General features: G+C 36.5%; 4 protein-coding genes and 1 pseudogene across 9 annotated transcripts; 1 reads left to right on the top strand and 4 right to left on the bottom strand.

The window, feature by feature from the left end:
* Positions 1-1,546: 1,546 nt before the first annotated feature.
* Positions 1,547-2,872, top strand: LOC145161533 (uncharacterized). Its single transcript, XM_079081080.1, has 4 exons — positions 1,547-2,007; positions 2,099-2,216; positions 2,288-2,381; positions 2,510-2,872. Exons 1-4 carry the CDS (start codon positions 1,613-1,615, stop codon positions 2,791-2,793), a joined length of 891 nt encoding a protein of 296 aa, XP_078937206.1. The 5' UTR covers positions 1,547-1,612; the 3' UTR covers positions 2,794-2,872.
* On the bottom strand, positions 2,841-5,393 carry LOC145161532 (DNA-directed RNA polymerase III subunit RPC4-like). Of its 4 annotated transcripts, XM_079081076.1 has the most exons (10): positions 5,352-5,393; positions 5,178-5,268; positions 5,010-5,068; positions 4,878-4,923; positions 4,465-4,504; positions 4,160-4,380; positions 3,807-3,867; positions 3,645-3,727; positions 3,320-3,553; positions 2,841-3,244 (listed from the first exon to the last, which is right to left on the bottom strand). In XM_079081076.1, exons 2-10 carry the CDS (start codon positions 5,211-5,213, stop codon positions 3,095-3,097), a joined length of 930 nt encoding a protein of 309 aa, XP_078937202.1. In that variant the 5' UTR covers positions 5,214-5,268; positions 5,352-5,393; the 3' UTR covers positions 2,841-3,094. The 4 variants fall into 4 exon arrangements, with proteins under 4 accessions (XP_078937202.1, XP_078937203.1, XP_078937204.1 ...); XM_079081077.1 differs by lacking the exon at positions 5,352-5,393 and having other exon boundaries at positions 4,160-4,374; positions 5,178-5,337; XM_079081078.1 differs by lacking the exons at positions 5,178-5,268; positions 5,352-5,393 and adding an exon at positions 4,691-4,779.
* Positions 5,394-7,660: 2,267 nt separating this feature from the next.
* Positions 7,661-10,485, bottom strand: LOC145161531 (splicing factor-like protein 1 pseudogene; annotated as a pseudogene). 2 transcript variants are annotated; one of them, XR_013738526.1, is made up of 3 exons: positions 8,265-10,485; positions 7,984-8,089; positions 7,661-7,852 (listed from the first exon to the last, which is right to left on the bottom strand). The product of XR_013738526.1 is annotated as a splicing factor-like protein 1 pseudogene, transcript variant X2 (transcript). The 2 variants fall into 2 exon arrangements; XR_013738525.1 differs by having other exon boundaries at positions 7,661-8,089.
* Positions 10,486-12,541: 2,056 nt separating this feature from the next.
* On the bottom strand, positions 12,542-14,314 carry LOC145161530 (uncharacterized). Its single transcript, XM_079081074.1, has 5 exons — positions 14,091-14,314; positions 13,802-13,943; positions 13,486-13,703; positions 13,165-13,422; positions 12,542-13,086 (listed from the first exon to the last, which is right to left on the bottom strand). The coding sequence occupies exons 1-5, from the start codon at positions 14,130-14,132 to the stop codon at positions 12,766-12,768; spliced, it is 981 nt and encodes a 326-aa protein (XP_078937200.1). The 5' UTR covers positions 14,133-14,314; the 3' UTR covers positions 12,542-12,765.
* Positions 14,315-14,721: 407 nt separating this feature from the next.
* LOC145161529 (pentatricopeptide (PPR) repeat-containing protein) lies at positions 14,722-17,420 on the bottom strand. The gene has a single exon (XM_079081073.1). The coding sequence runs from the start codon at positions 17,242-17,244 to the stop codon at positions 14,890-14,892; it is 2,355 nt and encodes a 784-aa protein (XP_078937199.1). The 5' UTR covers positions 17,245-17,420; the 3' UTR covers positions 14,722-14,889.
* Between the last annotated feature and the right edge of the window lie 389 nt (positions 17,421-17,809).

Here is a 17,809-nt window from a genome sequence, read left to right as displayed (position 1 = left end):
GGAGCTTTACGTGTAAAATGGACATTAGAAGGCCAGATCTATGGTTTTGATGTGTTAAGACCCATTTAAATCGACTGTATAGTAATGGTCAAGGTTGGACTCGACGAGTCGTTCTTGGGACTCAACGAGCCGGGGTGTATTAACCACCAAATCCCTTTTGTGGATGGACCAGTTGTTAGGATGGAAAGTCCCTTAGTTGTTTAGACATGAAAAGGGACCTGAGAATCATAGGAATCGGCGAGTGTATGATCAGACTCGGCGAGTCCAAGACAATCTCCCAACCTTTGAAGATGAACTCGACGAGTTGTTCATACAACTCGGCGAGTCATAGACTGGATGTATTCGTAGGAGGGAGATGAACTCGACGAGTTCAAGGTCAAACTCGGCGAGTCGGATGAAGATAGTCCCGATGATGATTGAAGGGGAACCCGTCGAGTTCTTGCTAGACTCGACGAGTAGAGACGGGGATTGTATCGGGTTAAAGGAGTATGGGCTCGACGAGTTGGTAGGCCAACTCGGCGAGTCAGGTCAACTGGATGTTGACTTTGACCAATGTTGACTTTGATTGAATCTGAGTTGACCCTAGTTAGGGTTGTATATTCTATGTGACGACTTAGAAGGATTGTCGTGTAGGGATTGAGGAGTCGAGGGGAGTCGATTTTCACACCGAGGACGGTTCAGACACTACACGATATCGAGGTGAGTTACCTTCCAGTAGGAGTGGGTCTAAGGCACCAAGGCCGGCCCAGTGGTAATTGTTTAGTTGTGATGATTGTCTTTGTGATAATCATCTGGGTTGCTTGTGCTTGATATATGTGTATGCTAATATGCCATGTTATGTGAGATAGTATCAATAGGAGGGGATTAGTCCCCGATTCGGTCGCTAGGACCAATGGGTAGGTCGGACACCCCATATATGTCTGATAGTTTGATTATGATATGATATTATATGCTAGCGGTAGGGGTGAAATAGTCCCCGTATTTGGTTGAGACAGACCGAAGGGTAGGTCGGCACCCCAGAACAGTCTGACATGGGTAGGTCAGCACCCCAGAATGGCTTGACATGGGTAGGTCCCATGGATGACGCCAAATGATGTGACCAGACTCCGAACCGGGCCGGCAGGAGAGTCCCCAGCACGGCTGACAAGGGACCGCCAGGCAGGGCTGGCAGGAGCACGCCAGGTCAGGCTGGCGCGCTAGAGCAGTCTAGGCCATGATAATGGACCATATATCATCAGTATCAAATCAGAATTTTTTTTATGTTTCAGCAATTAAATATAATCTGATTTTGTTGTTCAAATGTGCATAACTCACTCAATTTAACTTGTTTTGAATCTTTTTCCTACATGTAGATTAGGATTTTTAGTTAAGTAGTGAAGTCCTTTGAGTCTCGCCGAATTTCGCTTCCAAATTCCGAAGTAGGAATGGTGATCCATTTGAGCATAAAGTATCCAGGGGCTGCATAGTTAAATACTACAAGTTTCAGGGACTTACTACAAAATTTCAACAAAACTTTAACTTCCTGGCAAAAACCAAAAGACATAAATACTTCCCCGATGAATCTATTCGACCACCCTTGAAAAACAAAAAAGTAGGAAGAGATAAGTACTACATGTGGAGGTCATTCGGGCAGGGAGCTGGCGGACCAATGGGCGGAGGTGGCGGCGGCGGAGGGATAATGAAGACGTTTCACAAAGCCGTTTCAGCCGGCACCGGTGGCTGTGGCTCATCCCAAGAATCCTTTTCTCGCTGCGCCACCACACATTATAGCAGCAACACCACCACCTCTCCCACATCAAGACCCAGTTATAAACCTTCCTCATCTGATTATAATTCCAATACCTATTATTCCTCCTCCGTGAACCAGCTTAACAGGAACAGGGCCAACTCAATATCTCCGACAACCGGTGAGGAATATGATGGTGTAAATGGATTTTATGATGATTATGTTTTTTGTACTGTTCCATCCATGGATGAAGTTCATGATGCGGTCTCTTCTCTTCAACAGTAAGTCTTTGATTTATATATATCAAATTATAAATTATCGCTAAATAATCAGTGTGAATTTAATTAGCTTATAATTTGTGAACTTTATTAGGGTTATTGATCCTCCGGAGTTGGACTGGATTGAGCCCTCAAGAAGTATGCTACAGTCTCCTGGTTATGAAAGTGTTTATGATGCTTTCCATTTACTACAAACTGAGCCTTCTGTTAAGGTACTTACTTGGATTTAAGATTGATTTACAATAATTTTATAACATAAAATTATATGTTACTTATCGTTTAGAGAATGGTGATTTCGTTGGCATCTGATAATTCCGTTTGGGACGCTGTTATGAACAATGAGGCGGTTCGTGAGCTTAGAGATTCAGTCTATGAAGGTTAATTTGTATCGAACTTATAAGTAGATAATTATTTTACCCATGAAAAATAATGATGAATAACAAAATTGAAATATTATACACATATACAAAATGCCATTTAAATTGTTAATTTGGAAAATTTGCAGCCAACAAGAGTATTCCAGGGGAGATTGAAGGTTGTGATGACTCATTTCCAGTTTCTGGTATTCTAAATTGGATCTTTATCAACATCAAGGCAAAAGCCATGGAAATATTTGAGAAAATCACAGAGATGATGAACAGCTTGTTCCAGTCTCCAAGAAATGACAGGAAGAAGGCCACAGATGAAAATGCAGCCATGGAAGAATCCTTTGAGAAAAAACTAACAAGTTCTTTCTTGCTTTCAGTTATGGTACTTCTGATTGTAGTTGTGAGCAGAGCCAATAAGTGATAAGATTGCCTGATAGAGTAACCATGTTTGTATGAATAAACTGATACTAAATAACAATTTTACCCTTTCATTTCAACAATTTTATAACAATAACCATTAAATCAGTTTGTCCAGATTAAGTCACAAACCAACAACCATGTATAGTTGTCCCATTAAGCCCTTAATCGGTTAAGCTATATAACTCCTTTTCCACTCTACTATAAAGGATGAGCTTCCTACGTTTCATAGACAGGTTCTAATTGTTAGAGATATACATTGGCACTCGAGTTGACAAATTTACCATAACACCCTTCTTTAGCATTTACTGCTTGGCAATGTTGTCCAAGATGGAATCCAAATCAGGAACTATAACGGCTTGTTTATCAACTTGTCCAACCACACAACAATCCTTGCTTTTAACATTCATCAATGCAACATCTTGGGCACATTCATCAAGTACACCAGATGAAACCTATAGAAAACAGCAAATTATTATTATGTTGGAATATAGTTAAATGTAGAGAGAATAATTAATTGTGAAACTTACATCGAAGATGATGTCACCAAGCTTGAGCTTGATTGCTCCACTTTTGTAAACCAGCATTTTTCCTATGTGTCCATTTGGCAACTCATTTAAACCTCCATAAACAATTTTGTTTGAAGAATCTTCTTTCTCTTTGCCCTTTGTGCTAATTGGAACTCGTTTTGATTGCTTGTTATCCAAGGGGAGTTTTTGAGGAAACTTGAAGAGGATCATCTTTTTTTCATCATCATTTTTCTCCTGCCCATAAACAAAATTTCAAATTGGTGAAAATGTAACAAGAAAATCAAAATCTTGTTAATAAACAACAAGATGGCCCAACCCAACCCACCAACAGTCCAAGTTCAGAGGCGGAGTTGATTTTGTTTTCATCATATTCCTTTTCTTCTCCAAATTCTTGTTCATTAAGAATCTCTACAAAAAAACCAGAATAACAAAAGTTAGCTAATAATATATATTATAAAAAAAGAATATATATTTTTTAAAACCATACCTGGATCTCCAGAGCCAAGGGGTCTCCAAGGAAGAGTGATGGGATAGTATGAATGGGGATCCTGTGATTCACACCAATAATTATATAACTTATCATTTAAGGCGGGGTATTGTGTACATCACATGGTATAACATGACAATAGACTGTGTTGTGTTTGATCTATATTGGACTAGGAGTGAGACCGATGTCACCAAAAAGTTGAAACAATGCGGGAGATTGATTAACTTTCTCTCTTATCTGTGCAAAAGACATAAATGTCCTCTTCATCCTTATCACTAAAGAATTATTTTATCAAGTCTGGTCTAGTCCAGTTCTGTCAAAGTGTAATAATAACAAAGATATGTCTCACTCACCCATCGTTCTCTATACTTCTTTTTGGTTTTGCTTGAGGATTTAAACTTATCATCTATCAACATATCATCAACATCTCCATCTTGTTTACCAATTGTGATGTTTTTATGATTTTTATCTCTAAAATCTGGGCTGATTTTACTGCTCCCATCTATCGGTCTCAACGGGGTTGTTGATGATGATGATGATCCAGCTCCATGTGATGTTGTAACATTGCCTGAAGCTTCAATCCGAGATTCAACAAGTCAAGACAAGAAAAAAAAATCATGAATCAATTTATGTTAAAAAATGGTTTAATAATAATTACAATTTTTTTCGAGTTTAGGCTTTCGTGTGCCATGGCGTTCCTGTAAGATACAGAGATAACAACAGATGAGTCTTACTGAATATATATTTTGTATTCGAATTTGAAATTAATATATTTCAACTAGATAGTATTAAAAAAATTACAAATGTTCCTAATGGATTACTCAAACTTAAAGAATTTAAAGTCTCTACAACATTAAAAGGAAAGTGAAAATCGAATAGTTAACCATTTAAAAAATGCGGGGTGGCTCATATAAAGATATTTGCTAATTAATGATATCATCATAATTCCTCAAACCAAGTAGCCATTCCATGTCTACAAAATATCAAATAGCTTGTCAAAATATTCATTTTCGTGCGTCTTAAAGAAAGAATATGATCACTTGTAAATGAAAAGAGAGAGAGGGGGATTACATGAAGTTTGCGGAGTAATTCTGGATCGGCTTCAACATCATCGTCACTACCATCGCCACATAAATGTTTAAAATTACTACGACGACTTTTAAGAAGTAAAAGAGAATCCAAAATTGTAGACAGAAAACATACTTTTTAGGCAAAAGGCGACCGGTTTTCCTGCGAGACGGTGCTTTGGGGGTGAATTTCGGCTGTAATATGAAATTTAAGTTAGATTCCGGTCATCGTTCTTTTAGCTTTGAAACTTTTGATTCAGATCTGCGATTAGAACTATAAGAAATGATATGAAGTTGAGACCACCTTGGGAGCTGAAGATGGTGGTACTGGGGGGTCCATGGGTGCTGCTTAGCAGAGATCGACACCGGAGGTGAGATATTTGCCGGAGATCTGCCTGAAAAACAACGACGACGTAGAATCTAGGGTTAGAGTTTGACAGAAAAAAATAACATAAAAATAATACGAAGAGTTTCGAACCTGGGTAAAACGGAGAGCGCAAATGAGACTCTTCCATTGGGCTAGACGAAGAGTTTTGTAGAGCTTTAGAAACATAAATATTTAAAGAGAAGTCTATTGCCAATAAGAACATAATCAATCTGTGTAAATTGTAAAACTAATATCATATTTTATTTCTCATCAATATTATATTATATAATTTCATTTTTAATCATAATTAGACTTTAAAAAGTTCACTGAAATTCTTTAAAAAGACAAACGTTTCAACATTTAATCAAACTTATCATTCATTTGAAATTGTTCCAACCACTGCTCTCACCAACAAACTTAAATCCCAAGGTTTGTGAGCTTCAAATCAGAACGACCCAACTTGACAAACCTATCTTCCTTGAGGAGGTGGTCACAAGGACTGTGGGTTACTGTTGAGAATTTTGAGAGAAAACAATAGCAACGAAAATAGACAGAAAATGGTAGTAATTTGGAATAGATAGAAGAAAAAAAGAAGACGATGGTAAATACAACAGGTGAAGGAGATGGATTGAAGGATAATGTCGGTGCCTTGAAGCAAGTCTGACTCAAAACCAGACGGTATTGAATCCGCAACAAAACTAGGAAGTCGCAGCTTCAATTTGTAATGTTAATAAGTTACATGGACAATATTATATATAATAAAACAAGAAAATAATAAAAATTGATCAAAATTTGTGAAGGGATTTTACAATTAAGTGATTAACAAGGGACCTATTTTTCAGCTTTTACAAAATGATTACCAATTTTATAATGGACCGCTATGAAATCCTCCACTATGTTACTAAAAGAACATTGACCTATATTTTCTATTTTGACATTAATTAGGGTTGTTTGCAACTAATTATTATTTTTTGCCTACAAAAGAGAAGACTTTTATTATTTTTCCCACAAACTGAACTTAAATTATCTATTTTCTTTCTTTTTCTTCAAAAAATGTCTTCTAGATCATTTACAACAGTTAATAAAAATAAATGGGTTAAAAAGAGTCGCACGTTAGTTTAATACCAACAAAATTGGTTATCATTACGACTTCGACAATAATGAATGGAGTTGATCGATCCACAACCCAATCTCCGATATTGGCCCATGCCATAAGGACTTCTATCCGGTAGATAATTACCACCAATGATGTTCCATTATATGAAGACTTATATAGATAGTTGCAAAGAAGTCAACAAGAGGTATGTCGAAAAATGTAAGGATTTATTTTGGAACAATAGCAAGAAGCCAGTATAACCAAATTACTACGAGATGACAACGAAGTGTTATGAAGTCAACCAACCCAATTCATCTTATAATTTTATGCATATTATAATACATTAGAAAGATTGTGATACAATGTCATCAAAATATCTACTTTTGTAACTTTAGTTGTTCAAAAAAGAAGGATTTTCGAAAATTCCATACCACCCAGACATTAGTAATAATCACCGCATCGAAACATTTATGTTGCACCACATCTAGTTTCAAGCCATCCTCCCACATGATTCGATGATTCAATCACTAACTGAACTGGAATTAGGGTAATTCAAATCCCACCATCCCCCGACAAGAATCCAAACATCCACAATCAAGTGCAAGTATTAAAAATATGGTTCACATTTTCCAAAAGCGCCATCACAAAAGGGGAAACGACTTGAATCCAAGTTTATACCTTTCTCAACTAAGTTTGCATGAGTATGAATATGATTAAACTTGATTTGATTTGAACAAAATCGTTCCATTTAGATGATCGAAAGCAATACCAAACTATAAAAATGCTAACCACGAGTCCATATTTAGATGATCGATCATCCACCAAAAAAATTGAATGAAGATCAAAGGCAAAACCTTTAGGGAATTGTTGATTTGAAAGGGCATATTCCCAATCTAAGTGTGAAACCAAAACTTAGTACATAATCCCATTTCACATCTTACTCTTACATGAATCATTAAGGTTAAGACCTTTACTACAACGTTGCACAAAACCTAAGAAAATGTTAATTGAAGGACTGTTATTCGCATTACCACAACACTTTAAGACATTGTAATTTATATATTTTTTGCTATCTTAAGCTTGTTGTCACAATAAATTTAACATATATTTAATGTTTTGAAATTTTCAGTCTTATAATTAAAAGTAAATAAATTTAACAAATATTTATCATGTCAAAATCCCATCGGTCTAGAAATTAGGTCCCATCTACAGCTTACTGCCAAGTGGTCAAAAAAGCTTGTTTGCACAATCGATGTCTGTATGTATCCATGCAAGTGTAAGTTTTTACTTAATAGGCCCAAAAGTTTTGATGCATTCAAATCAATTCGTAAAAAATTATAATTCACAAAATAAAGTCATTAACATGCATATTATGTTATCCAATATGGTTGGTTACTGGTTAGTTCCATAAACACTATCATATCATATGGGAATATAACATGGTCTAGGATCTGTACTCTTTGATGGCAGATAGCACCATTTTGGGAACATACATTGATTCCTGGGTCTTCTTTAACTGAAATGATGACTACATTAGTAACAAAAAGTAATAAAAGCAAAAGTTGTTGTTAGCAACAGCTGCAAAATGATCAAACATAATAAAAATCACAAAACAAGTATAATTATGTGTCTCAATGACTTTCGCACCAGCTTTCTGCATATGTCACAACAGCAAACTCAGCATAGCAAGTTAAAGTTGTGAATTCTGGTTGGTTTATAATCTCATCTCCCAGATTTCAAACCCCTGCCAAAGCTACAACAATATCATCACAAACAAAAAAGCTGGTTAATATTATTTATTATAATAAAATAAAAAAAATTGCTAAAACAAAAATCATCATATCACAAATGCTAATTTCCCACTCGACAGAAACACTTGAAATCTTAAAAACAACAACACACAAAGACAAAGGTTTATAGCATGATACCTTTCCTCCAGTATCATCATCATCATTTCATCTCATCTCTGCCATGAATTTCTCATATGCCATGTCCCCACTAGATGTATTTGTCTCAGGTAAAACACCAACACCAGGTGGAGGAACAGTTGAATTTGAAGCCCAGGGAGCATTTGCAATGTTGATAGTATTACTACTAGGAGGAGGAAAAGGTGCAGGTGAAGGAGGTACACCATAATAAGGTGCATAGGCGAATGTAGTGGTTGGATATGCAGTTGCAGGATATTGTACTCCTCCATAAGTAGAGGGTAATGGTAACAATGGTAATGGTGGTCGCATGGTGGAACATGGAGGTGGAGGTTGGTAAGGAGAATAAGTAGGAGGTGGAGGTGGACAATACTGAACAAAATTAGGGGCTGAATTGGAATATGAAGGAGGCATTTGTGGGGTCACTCCCACACCCACACCCACACCCACACCCACTTGAGAAGGAGGCTTTCCAGCAACTCTAACAACAATTGTTCTTCCATCCAGACAATAACCCCTCATCTTAGCAATAGCAGTATTAGCTTGCTCAACATTTGAATATTTCACAAAACCATACCCTTTACTAGCCCCACTCATTCGATCCCTAATAACCTTACCAATCACAATTTCACCAAAAGGTGCAAACAGTTGGAGCAAACTTTCATCATCCATAGCAAGTGGCAAAGACCCGATATACAAGTTTGTTTCATCATACTCCTTCAAAGATGGACCAAGAGCAAGAGTCGAACTGCTTTGACTGGTCAAAGATTCAGGGATTGTTCCTCCTAACTCTGCTAAAAAGTTTTGATATTCATCATCCATGTTCTTACCTGTTGACCCTTTGACTGGACAATCTATAGTTGGATGCCCACCATCTCCACATAATTTACAAAGAACATCACTTTTAAAAGTTGAATTACGGGAAGGACATGCAAATTGTCTGTGTCCTGATTCGCCACATAATCTGCAATACTCTTCATCTCTTATGGTTCCATTAAGAGCAGCAAGTTCCCTAAGTTGTTGTCTTTTATGCTCGTTGAGGACCTCATCAACAGGCTGTAAAAGCTTCTCTACCATACCTGCAGCAGCATCAAGTGATTCCTGTGTCTCGGCCTCCACCAAAACATGCAGATCTTCATTTTCAGAGGGATCGGGTTTGTAGTCCTTTTTCTGCTGCATTCTGCCTTCTTTCATTGACCCTTTACCTCTGATTACAATTTTAGCACCTGTTTCCTTTTCCATTCTCTTCTGTGTATTCCCCCTTGGCCCAATTATGAGTCCGATAAAGTTGTAGCCTGGATATTCTTTCATAGGTATGTAAAGCTTCTTCTGAAGTTTTGGTGGTCTATAGTCTGCTGGGGGCTTGTAAGATGGATTTTTCTTTATAATCTGTGATATGATGTCTTGTCTCTCTTTATTTAATCTTTCCCTAGCTCGATATTCTCTTGTGTTAATTCGAATGCCCAAGTTATCATAAATTGGTTCGGGAGAAGGTGATCTAGCACCTTCAGGTCTATCATCCAAGGGAAGCCCTGACTGAAATTTTCTACTTATTTCAAGAAGCCTAATGTTAAGTGCTTGAATTTCGGGATCAAGGTCAATACCTAAAGTGAAATCTTTCATAAAATCAGGAAGCTGTATGAGTGGCTTCGGTTCATCATCTGCCCATCTCGATTTCCTCTTTCTCGTGCCCGATGTCCCGGTTCCATCGCTGACGGCACCGGTTTCTTCGCTTGGCGGAGGATCCCAACGGCTTTTCCTCCGTCTCCTGCTGGTTGTTTCCTCTTCGCCACCTGAACAATCTTTATCCGTGCCACTATTCGTGTTGTTTGTGAGACCAGTTTCAGACAACAACGGTTTCTGAATAATCTTAATTAATGGATTCTTCGAGGAGGTACCAACCGCCTGCCCGTAAGGCTGAATATTATTCTTCGTATCAGCATCTTGGGTCTGATTATGGTTAATTGAGTCAGAATTTTGAAAATCGCAGGATGAAACTAGGGTTTCAGATTCTAAAGGATTCACCGTTGGCAGAGATTCGACATAGCTCGCTTCTAGAGTCTCCATAAGATTCTTCAATGTCGAGGGCGGAGGCGGTGGTGTCAGGGGTTACCGGAGAGAGCCGTGAAGATAGAACAGATGTACAGATTGAGTGATGCGTGATATCTTCCGTTGGTTGTGCTGGTGCCTGGTATCGGATGGGATTGGCCGTTCGCGGGTGCCGGTTGTGTTGAATGTTTATTAAAACGGGGCTCATGAATTGGGCTGCTTTTACTGAATGTCTTCTGTGTGGGCCTACAACTTTAGCCCTTTTTCTTGAGTTTTCGTTAAAATTTGGAAAAAAGTTGGGTTCAGAAAATAATTCCACTAGTTCTATATACAATTTATGTCATTTTATGAAAATACTGAATAGTTACAAAGCTCTAAATATTTTTTAAAGGCAAAAATGGGTAATTAGCTGCACTAATAATTGATTCTAAATGACAAAACTATTTAAAAAAACTGTATTCATAATTTTTAGGATCATAATAGAACTATCCACAATCAATTGTACTTTTTTTAGATGTTCCACAATATCCCACAAAAGAAAACAGACGAAAATCATATTCAAATGTCAAAGACAATGCATAAACCAAATAAATAGCGGTTTTCAAATACTTATATCCAAACCCACTACATAAAATAAAATAAAATAAAATAAAAAAAAACTGCATAAAACAAATACAACAAATTTGAAAAAATTGTAGAACGGCTCACACATGGTAAAATCTACTTCAAGAAAGCTTTATTATGCGAAATATCAATAACTTTAAATAAATAAACACTCATATATATAATATATTGATGAAATTGATGAATGTATGCGAATATTAAATAAACTGCTTAACAAATAAAGATTGAATAAAATAAATAAATCAAAATTTCTACATATATATAATCAGTAAAGCAATATAAGGCTATAGGCATGTTCTTTAACGACCTTTTGAGAGTTTGTAGTTTCCAAATTTCTACATATATATAATCAAAATTTCCATTGAACTCTATTGAGTTCAATGCATTGTAGGAAAATTAATATAGAGTTGTATAACAAGTAAAATGATGATGTGTCAATCCATTAAACTCTAACAAGTTTAATGTATTGTGGATGCCCTTACCATGCATTGTCGAAAGTAAAAGTTAACTTGGGTTTCATTCTTAGCATGCAAAGATGTGCCCTTTCAAGACAAATAACAACGTAAATCAGGAATCAGGATTCCAAATACAACAATATATGAGAATAGGAGTAAAAAAGAAAATTAATTTTTACAGATGAGATATATACACTAAAGTCCCAATATTTTCATCAATTTGACAAAAAAGTCATAAACTTTATTTTTTTGACAGTAAAGTCCAAATTACCGGCAATTTTTGATGCTTTTACCATTTTTTTTCCGGTTAGCCGGTAATTAGGATTTTTTTGTCAAAAAAATAAAGTTTAGGACTTTCTTGTCAAATCGTCAATTAGGACTTTACTGTCAAAAAAAAAATTTAGGACATTCTTGTCAGATCGTTGAAAATATTGGGACTTTAGTGTATTTTCGTAACCCAAGAACTTTTAATTGTGACTTTTCTTGCGGCACTACTGTTTTTCTTACCATCATCATCTTTACCCTGACACAATCACGATCAGAAGAAACATATGCAAAAGAGAGAGCGAGAAATGGTGAAAAGACTTGTAAAACTTTCTTTTTGCTCCGCCCCCAAATCTTGAACTAAAAAGTGGAGACAGATTATACAAACACAAACAACACATGCCTAGTCAAAAAGGTGTGAATGTGGAGAATGGAAAGAAGGATAATTTCGTTTTTTTTCGGTTTCTTATTTCTCCATTTTGGGACTGCAAAAAGCCAACATAACTCTGGTTCTTTCTTGATTATGTCCATTTTTTTCAATGTTGGTTTGTTGAAATTAAAAAAACGATTTAACGAGAAACAAACATTAAGGATTTCAATAGGATCTAACTGATTAGAGAAGGTTTCAATAACTCTTATGCTTAAAGAGTATCATACCATTAAATTTCTAACCAAAAAAAGGGATATATACACTAAAGTCCCAATGTTTTCAACAATTTGACAAGAAAGTCTTAAACTTTATTTTTTTGACAGTAAAGTCCTAATTGACGATTTGACAAGAAAGTCCTAAACTTTATTTTTTTGACAAAAAAAATCCTAATTACCGGCTAACCGGAAAAAAAGGGTATAAGTGTCAAAAACTGCCAGTAATTTAGACTTTACTGTAAAAAAAAATAAAGTTTAGGACTTTTTTGTCAAACCGATGAAAATATCCCTTTACAGATTATTATTTATGTAAAAGTACATTTATGTAAAAGTACAAGTATATATATTGCACCTATTTATGTAAAAGTACAAGTATATATATTGCACCGTAACTAATGTCTGATAACTTGCATCAATTCTTTCTTTCATGCAAACCAAGCAAAAGCAGGACTAAAATGTGGCACACTTCAGTGCCCTGATCCATCAGGTATCAACACAATGGAGCCAGAAGTTTTCCGAGCTGCCATGTCAGCATGCGCTTGAGCAGCCTGTGACAATGGGTAGGTATGATTTACACGGACCCTCAAGGCACCCGACCCCACCTTACTAACTACATCTCCAATGGCTTCACGCATCTCCTCCTTAGAAATGTTAGATGTCCTCAGAGAAGGCCTCGTCAAAAACAGGGATTTTGCAGCCAGTGCAGATAAAGGAACAGGGTCAGGCGTCCCGGAAGATTGACCATAACTCATCATATATCCACGAGCTTTCAAACATGCCAATGATCCCTAAAACACACACAACTTAATCTGGTAAGCTAACTTTTATATGAATGTTTCATTTTGACTAAATACAGAAAGACATACCTGAAAAGTGTCTTTCCCTACGGAGTCGAAGACAACTTCAACTCCTTGTCCGGATGTTATCTCATTAACACGGGTAACAAAATCCTCTTCTTTGTAGAGAATAACATGATGGCATCCGTCTTCTTTTGCTTGCAAAGCTTTCTCCTTTGTTGACACAGTTCCGATAACAATGGCACCAAGCATATTTGCCCATTGGCATAACAAAGATCCGACCCCACCTGCTGCTGCATGGACGAGCACCGTGTGTCCTTGTTCTACCTATTTTTAAGATTTTATTTTATTAGTAAATTGTATGAAACCTACGAATAGTCATCATAATACCTTGAACCATGTTCGGACTAGGAACCGAGCAGTTAGACCTTTGACCATGGCAGAGGCGGCGACTAAAGGATCGATGAGAGGTAAGAGAAACGCTTTTTCAGCCAAAACAATCTGCTCCTCCGTGTAGGTTCCCATTGAATTATGATAAACAACATCACCGATTTTCAAATTGTTTACTCCAGACCCCACCACTGTCACCAAACCTGCTGCCTCCACTCCTAAAATCGGAACTTTACTCGTATCAACTTCAACTTCAACTTATATATAGTTTTTATGGATGGGTTATCTTTAAAGGGGTCGGAATCGGAAGAGAAACCTGGTGTATAAGGAATTTCAGGCACCTTATAAACTCCGGTCCGGTAATATATATCAATGAAGTTCACACCGATGGCCATGTTCTTCACTCTGATCTCTCCTTCTTTAGGATCCCCAATTTCGATATCTTCCCATTTTAGTACCTGTAAAACAGTTTCTTCAGCAACAACTACAAACACAACAAAATCTAGGATAACTGAAATTAAACATGAAACACAACAAAACTTCTCTTCAACATAATTTAACACAAAACAGATATAGGGTGCAGACATTAGAAGAGAGGGTCGAACCTCAGGGCCACCAAGCTCGTAGACCCTAATGGCTTTTACCATTCTTTTGAGTCCTTTTGATGAAATTTTCTTAGACTTTATCGGGTGGAATTGAACCTCTACACCCTTTTCAGATCAATAAAATAAAATTTTGTTTATAAAGGAAGCTGCAAGACGGAAAATTCGATGGTCTCTCTTCGACTTCCACGTTTTCCAAAGCGGATATGTTGCTTGTCTTAAAAGACGAAAGCTAGTAGTCCTCGCATTTGTAATTTTTACTATATTGGTCTTATATTTTTTATCATCAATTTTGACCAAAAATCCATGATTTTTTCCGGCTAATTTGGCCGTTGAGTACCGTTACCGTCACACAATGTCGAAAGACGGAACTACCCTTGCTATGAATTCTTAATTTTGTATCCAAAAATTCTGGGTTTCTTGCCCCCAAAAATCGATTTAGTTCGTTTTTTTTTTTGGTTTCAAACTTTTGGTCTAAACTCTAAAGGAATGGATTTTTGTTATTTTTATTTTTCAGCTTTTCACTTGCATAAAGCAATAAAAATATCAATAAAGTACATATAGTTGAATACTTGAACAAGTCAAAACCTATGAAACATGAAGAAAATAACAATATTTGTTGAATTTTGCGATGTAAAATAACAACATAGATAACCACAGCCGATTAAGAAAGACCACACAATTTATCTTTCCCACACAATTCCAACTTTTGGGCGAGCTAAAATATTAGTATAATTTATGTTTTTTTTTTTTTTTTAACATCACATTCGGTCCTAATCAAATGCAGTAGAAACTATTTTGGCTACCAATAATCATTGCAGGAGCATGCTCCATCTTTAAAATGATGAAACCGAGTTGCATCTCTAACTACAATTTCCCTACCAACAAGTTTCGAAATAAACTTAATAGCCGAATGACAATCTTTACACACCCTCAAATTCTTCATAATCTTCAAACTACTATTCTTAGGAGTCTTCATTAACGCAAAAGCAATAGCAAGCTTTTCACTATGATGCATAAGAATCTCCTCTTTCACCTCTTCATCAAGATCATGCAAAACCACTTCAGTTTTGGGTACAAACCCTAATTTCTTAATCCCCTTCCAAATCTCTCCCATCATCTCATAAATCCCATCCCTCTCAGGATGAACACCATCTTCAGCTCCAAAAACATGAACTTGATCCCTTATTTGAACCCAACTCAACCCTTGATCTTTCTTAACTTTTTTAAACTTCATCGACCTTCGAATCTTAGCAGATTCCTCCCATTCCCCATGAACCGAGTACACATTGGCTAACGCCGAGTAGGCCCCACTGTTATCCGGATCGATCAGTAGGACCCGTTCGGCTGCAATTTTAGCAAGATCCATATTTTTATGAACAAAACTTGAAGATAAAAGTGAACCCCACGCGATAACATCCGGTTCAATCGGCATGTTCTTGATGACATCATAAGCTTCTAGAAGCTTCCCCGCACGTCCCAACAAATCAACCATACACGCGTAATGACTATGAGTCGGTTCAATCCCATGTCTTTCTTGCATCATTTTAAAATACCCGCGACCTCTTTCCACTAAACCCATATGGGTACAAGCCGAAATCACTCCAACATAAGTTATATGATCCGGTTTTATATCAAAATCCAACATTTTTTCAAATAATTTCAAAGATTCTTCACCATGACCATGTTGAGCTAAAGAAATAACCATGGAAGTCCATGATATACCATCTTTTAAACCACTTATCATTTCAAACACACGTTTCGCGTTCCCAATACTTCCCGATTTCGCATACATGTTAATCAAAGCATTACTTGCAGAAACCGATAATGCAACTTCTGTTTTTATAGCTTTTGCGTGAATTTGTTTCCCATGGTTTAAAGAAGCAAGACTTGAACTTACACTCAAGATAGCTGCTAGAGTGTAGCTATTAGGTTGTGGACCCGATTTGATCATTGATCTAAAAAGATCGATTGCTTCATTGTTGAACCCGTTTTGCATGTAACCTACAATCATGGCTGTCCATGCTACCACATCAGGATCGGTTAATGAATCGAATATTTTTCTTGCGGGCCCCATCTCACCTTTTTTGATGTATCCATCTAACAGAGATGTGAATGCGATTATGTTGTTTTCGTTTGATGTTTTATATTTTTCTACAATCTTTTGAGCTGTTTTGATGTCACCAATTTTAGAGTACATTGAAATCAAAGCGTTTCCAACAGCTCCAGATAGATCGAATTCGGATCTGATGATGTGACCATGGATTTGTTTCCCTAAGTTTAAGTTGTTAATGTTTGTAGATGCGGATAAAACGCTTGCTAATGTGTATTTATCTGGCTTGAGTGTTGGATTCTTGATCTTTAACATATTTGAGAACATATGAAGAGATTCGGTGTCAAAACCGTGTTGGTTGTAACCTGAAATCATTGAATTCCATGTAACTATATCTCGATCGGACATTTGGTCAAACTGAGCAAGTGCAAGGTCAAACCGTCTACATTGCATATGCATTGATATCATAGTATTCCAACTTGATGTGCTTTTTGATTTCATTTTACCAAAGATAGATTCTGCTGTCAACAGATCGCCTGATTTTGCATACATGTTTAGCAGAGAATTAGCAACGCTGGTGTAGTTACTGAGCCCGACTTTAACAATAAATGAATGAACTTTCTTCCCAATATCTAACCTGTTCATGGCAGCACAGGAGGCAAGAACGATAGTGAATGTGTACTGTGTTGGCATTACTTTGGAAGATATCATGTCGACGAGCATTCTGATAGCAGTTTCAAAGCGACCCATTTGATTATAACCCACCATCATCGCAGTCCATGAGACAGAATCAGGTTCGGGCATTTCGTCAAACAGGTGGCGTGCATAATCAACCCTTCCCTGTTTCGCATTAGCAGATATAATCGTGTTCCAAGAAGATGCGTTCCTAACAGGCATTTCATCGAACAACCGACGAGCATCTACAAGAAACCCCGTTTTCGCATACAAATTCATCAGATTGTTCGTAAGGAACACACCAACATGGACACCCGACTTGATTATACTAGCATGAATCGCTTTTCCCGCACACGGGTCTTTGTTAACCAGTGTTCTTTGAATTAGAGAAGCATAATGATCAGATAGTTGGTGTCTAAAAGTTCCCATGAAGAATTATTCTAATTACTTTGACCATGGTGGTTCTGGCCTTCGGGGTATCTCCATTGAAAAGAATTGCAGCTTTCGTATAAAATTACATCAAACTAAAAATTACCAAAATAATAGTAATAATGATAATAACATTATTTTTAGAGAAAATTGCAAAAATATCCTTGTTGTTTGATGATTTCTGTGGCTTTCATCCAAAGACTTTTAAAGTTGCAGTTTTGATTCTTATGAACTAGTTTAATTGTAGATTGGTCAATGCCATATTTAAAAAAGATTATTTTAACTGTTTGATTTATTTTTTCTATTTATTTTTTATTTTTTGATAGTTAGATAATTTAAACTAGAAAAAAAAAATTCTCTAAGATTTTTTACACGCAATAAATCTACCAATGAAAAAAATCATGGAATTGATCATTTGAAACTACTACAAACTTCGTTATGCACGTCGAATAATGAGAATATCTTCAAAAATATACTGAAATAGCATTGTGCAAATTTGATCGATAGAGTTAACACAAGCAGCGAAACTAAACAATTGTTTGTTTGCATTTGTTTTTATTCTTAT

The sequence above is a fragment of the Lactuca virosa genome, chromosome 2 (assembly GCF_052849685.1).
Source record: "Lactuca virosa cultivar CGN04683 chromosome 2, Lactuca_virosa_CGN04683_v6, whole genome shotgun sequence".
Lineage (NCBI taxonomy): Eukaryota > Viridiplantae > Streptophyta > Magnoliopsida > Asterales > Asteraceae > Lactuca > Lactuca virosa.
Note: the sequence above shows the minus strand (reverse complement) of the source record. Positions and strands in the feature narration are given on the sequence as shown.

What these genes read in the sequence shown, in the direction of transcription:
- LOC145161533 (XM_079081080.1), top strand. Translation starts at nt 1,613, where the DNA reads ATGTGGAGGTCATTCGGGCAGGGAGCTGGCGGACCAATGGGCGGAGGT. An exon ending in GCGGTCTCTTCTCTTCAACA is followed by an intron (nt 2,008 to 2,098) that starts GTAAGTCTTTGA and finishes GAACTTTATTAG; the next exon opens with GGTTATTGATCCTCCGGAGT. An exon ending in AAACTGAGCCTTCTGTTAAG is followed by an intron (nt 2,217 to 2,287) that starts GTACTTACTTGG and finishes CTTATCGTTTAG; the next exon opens with AGAATGGTGATTTCGTTGGC.
- LOC145161529 (XM_079081073.1), bottom strand. Translation starts at nt 17,244, where the DNA reads ATGGGAACTTTTAGACACCAACTATCTGATCATTATGCTTCTCTAATT.
- LOC145161532 (XM_079081076.1), bottom strand. Translation starts at nt 5,213, where the DNA reads ATGGACCCCCCAGTACCACCATCTTCAGCTCCCAAG. An exon ending in GCCTAAACTCGAAAAAAATT is followed by an intron (nt 4,381 to 4,464) that starts GTAATTATTATT and finishes CTCGGATTGAAG; the next exon opens with CTTCAGGCAATGTTACAACA. An exon ending in CCTTGGCTCTGGAGATCCAG is followed by an intron (nt 3,728 to 3,806) that starts GTATGGTTTTAA and finishes GTTTTTTTGTAG; the next exon opens with AGATTCTTAATGAACAAGAA.
- LOC145161530 (XM_079081074.1), bottom strand. Translation starts at nt 14,132, where the DNA reads ATGGTAAAAGCCATTAGGGTCTACGAGCTTGGTGGCCCTGAG. An exon ending in TGAAATTCCTTATACACCAG is followed by an intron (nt 13,704 to 13,801) that starts GTTTCTCTTCCG and finishes TTCCGATTTTAG; the next exon opens with GAGTGGAGGCAGCAGGTTTG. An exon ending in TAGTCCGAACATGGTTCAAG is followed by an intron (nt 13,423 to 13,485) that starts GTATTATGATGA and finishes TCTTAAAAATAG; the next exon opens with GTAGAACAAGGACACACGGT.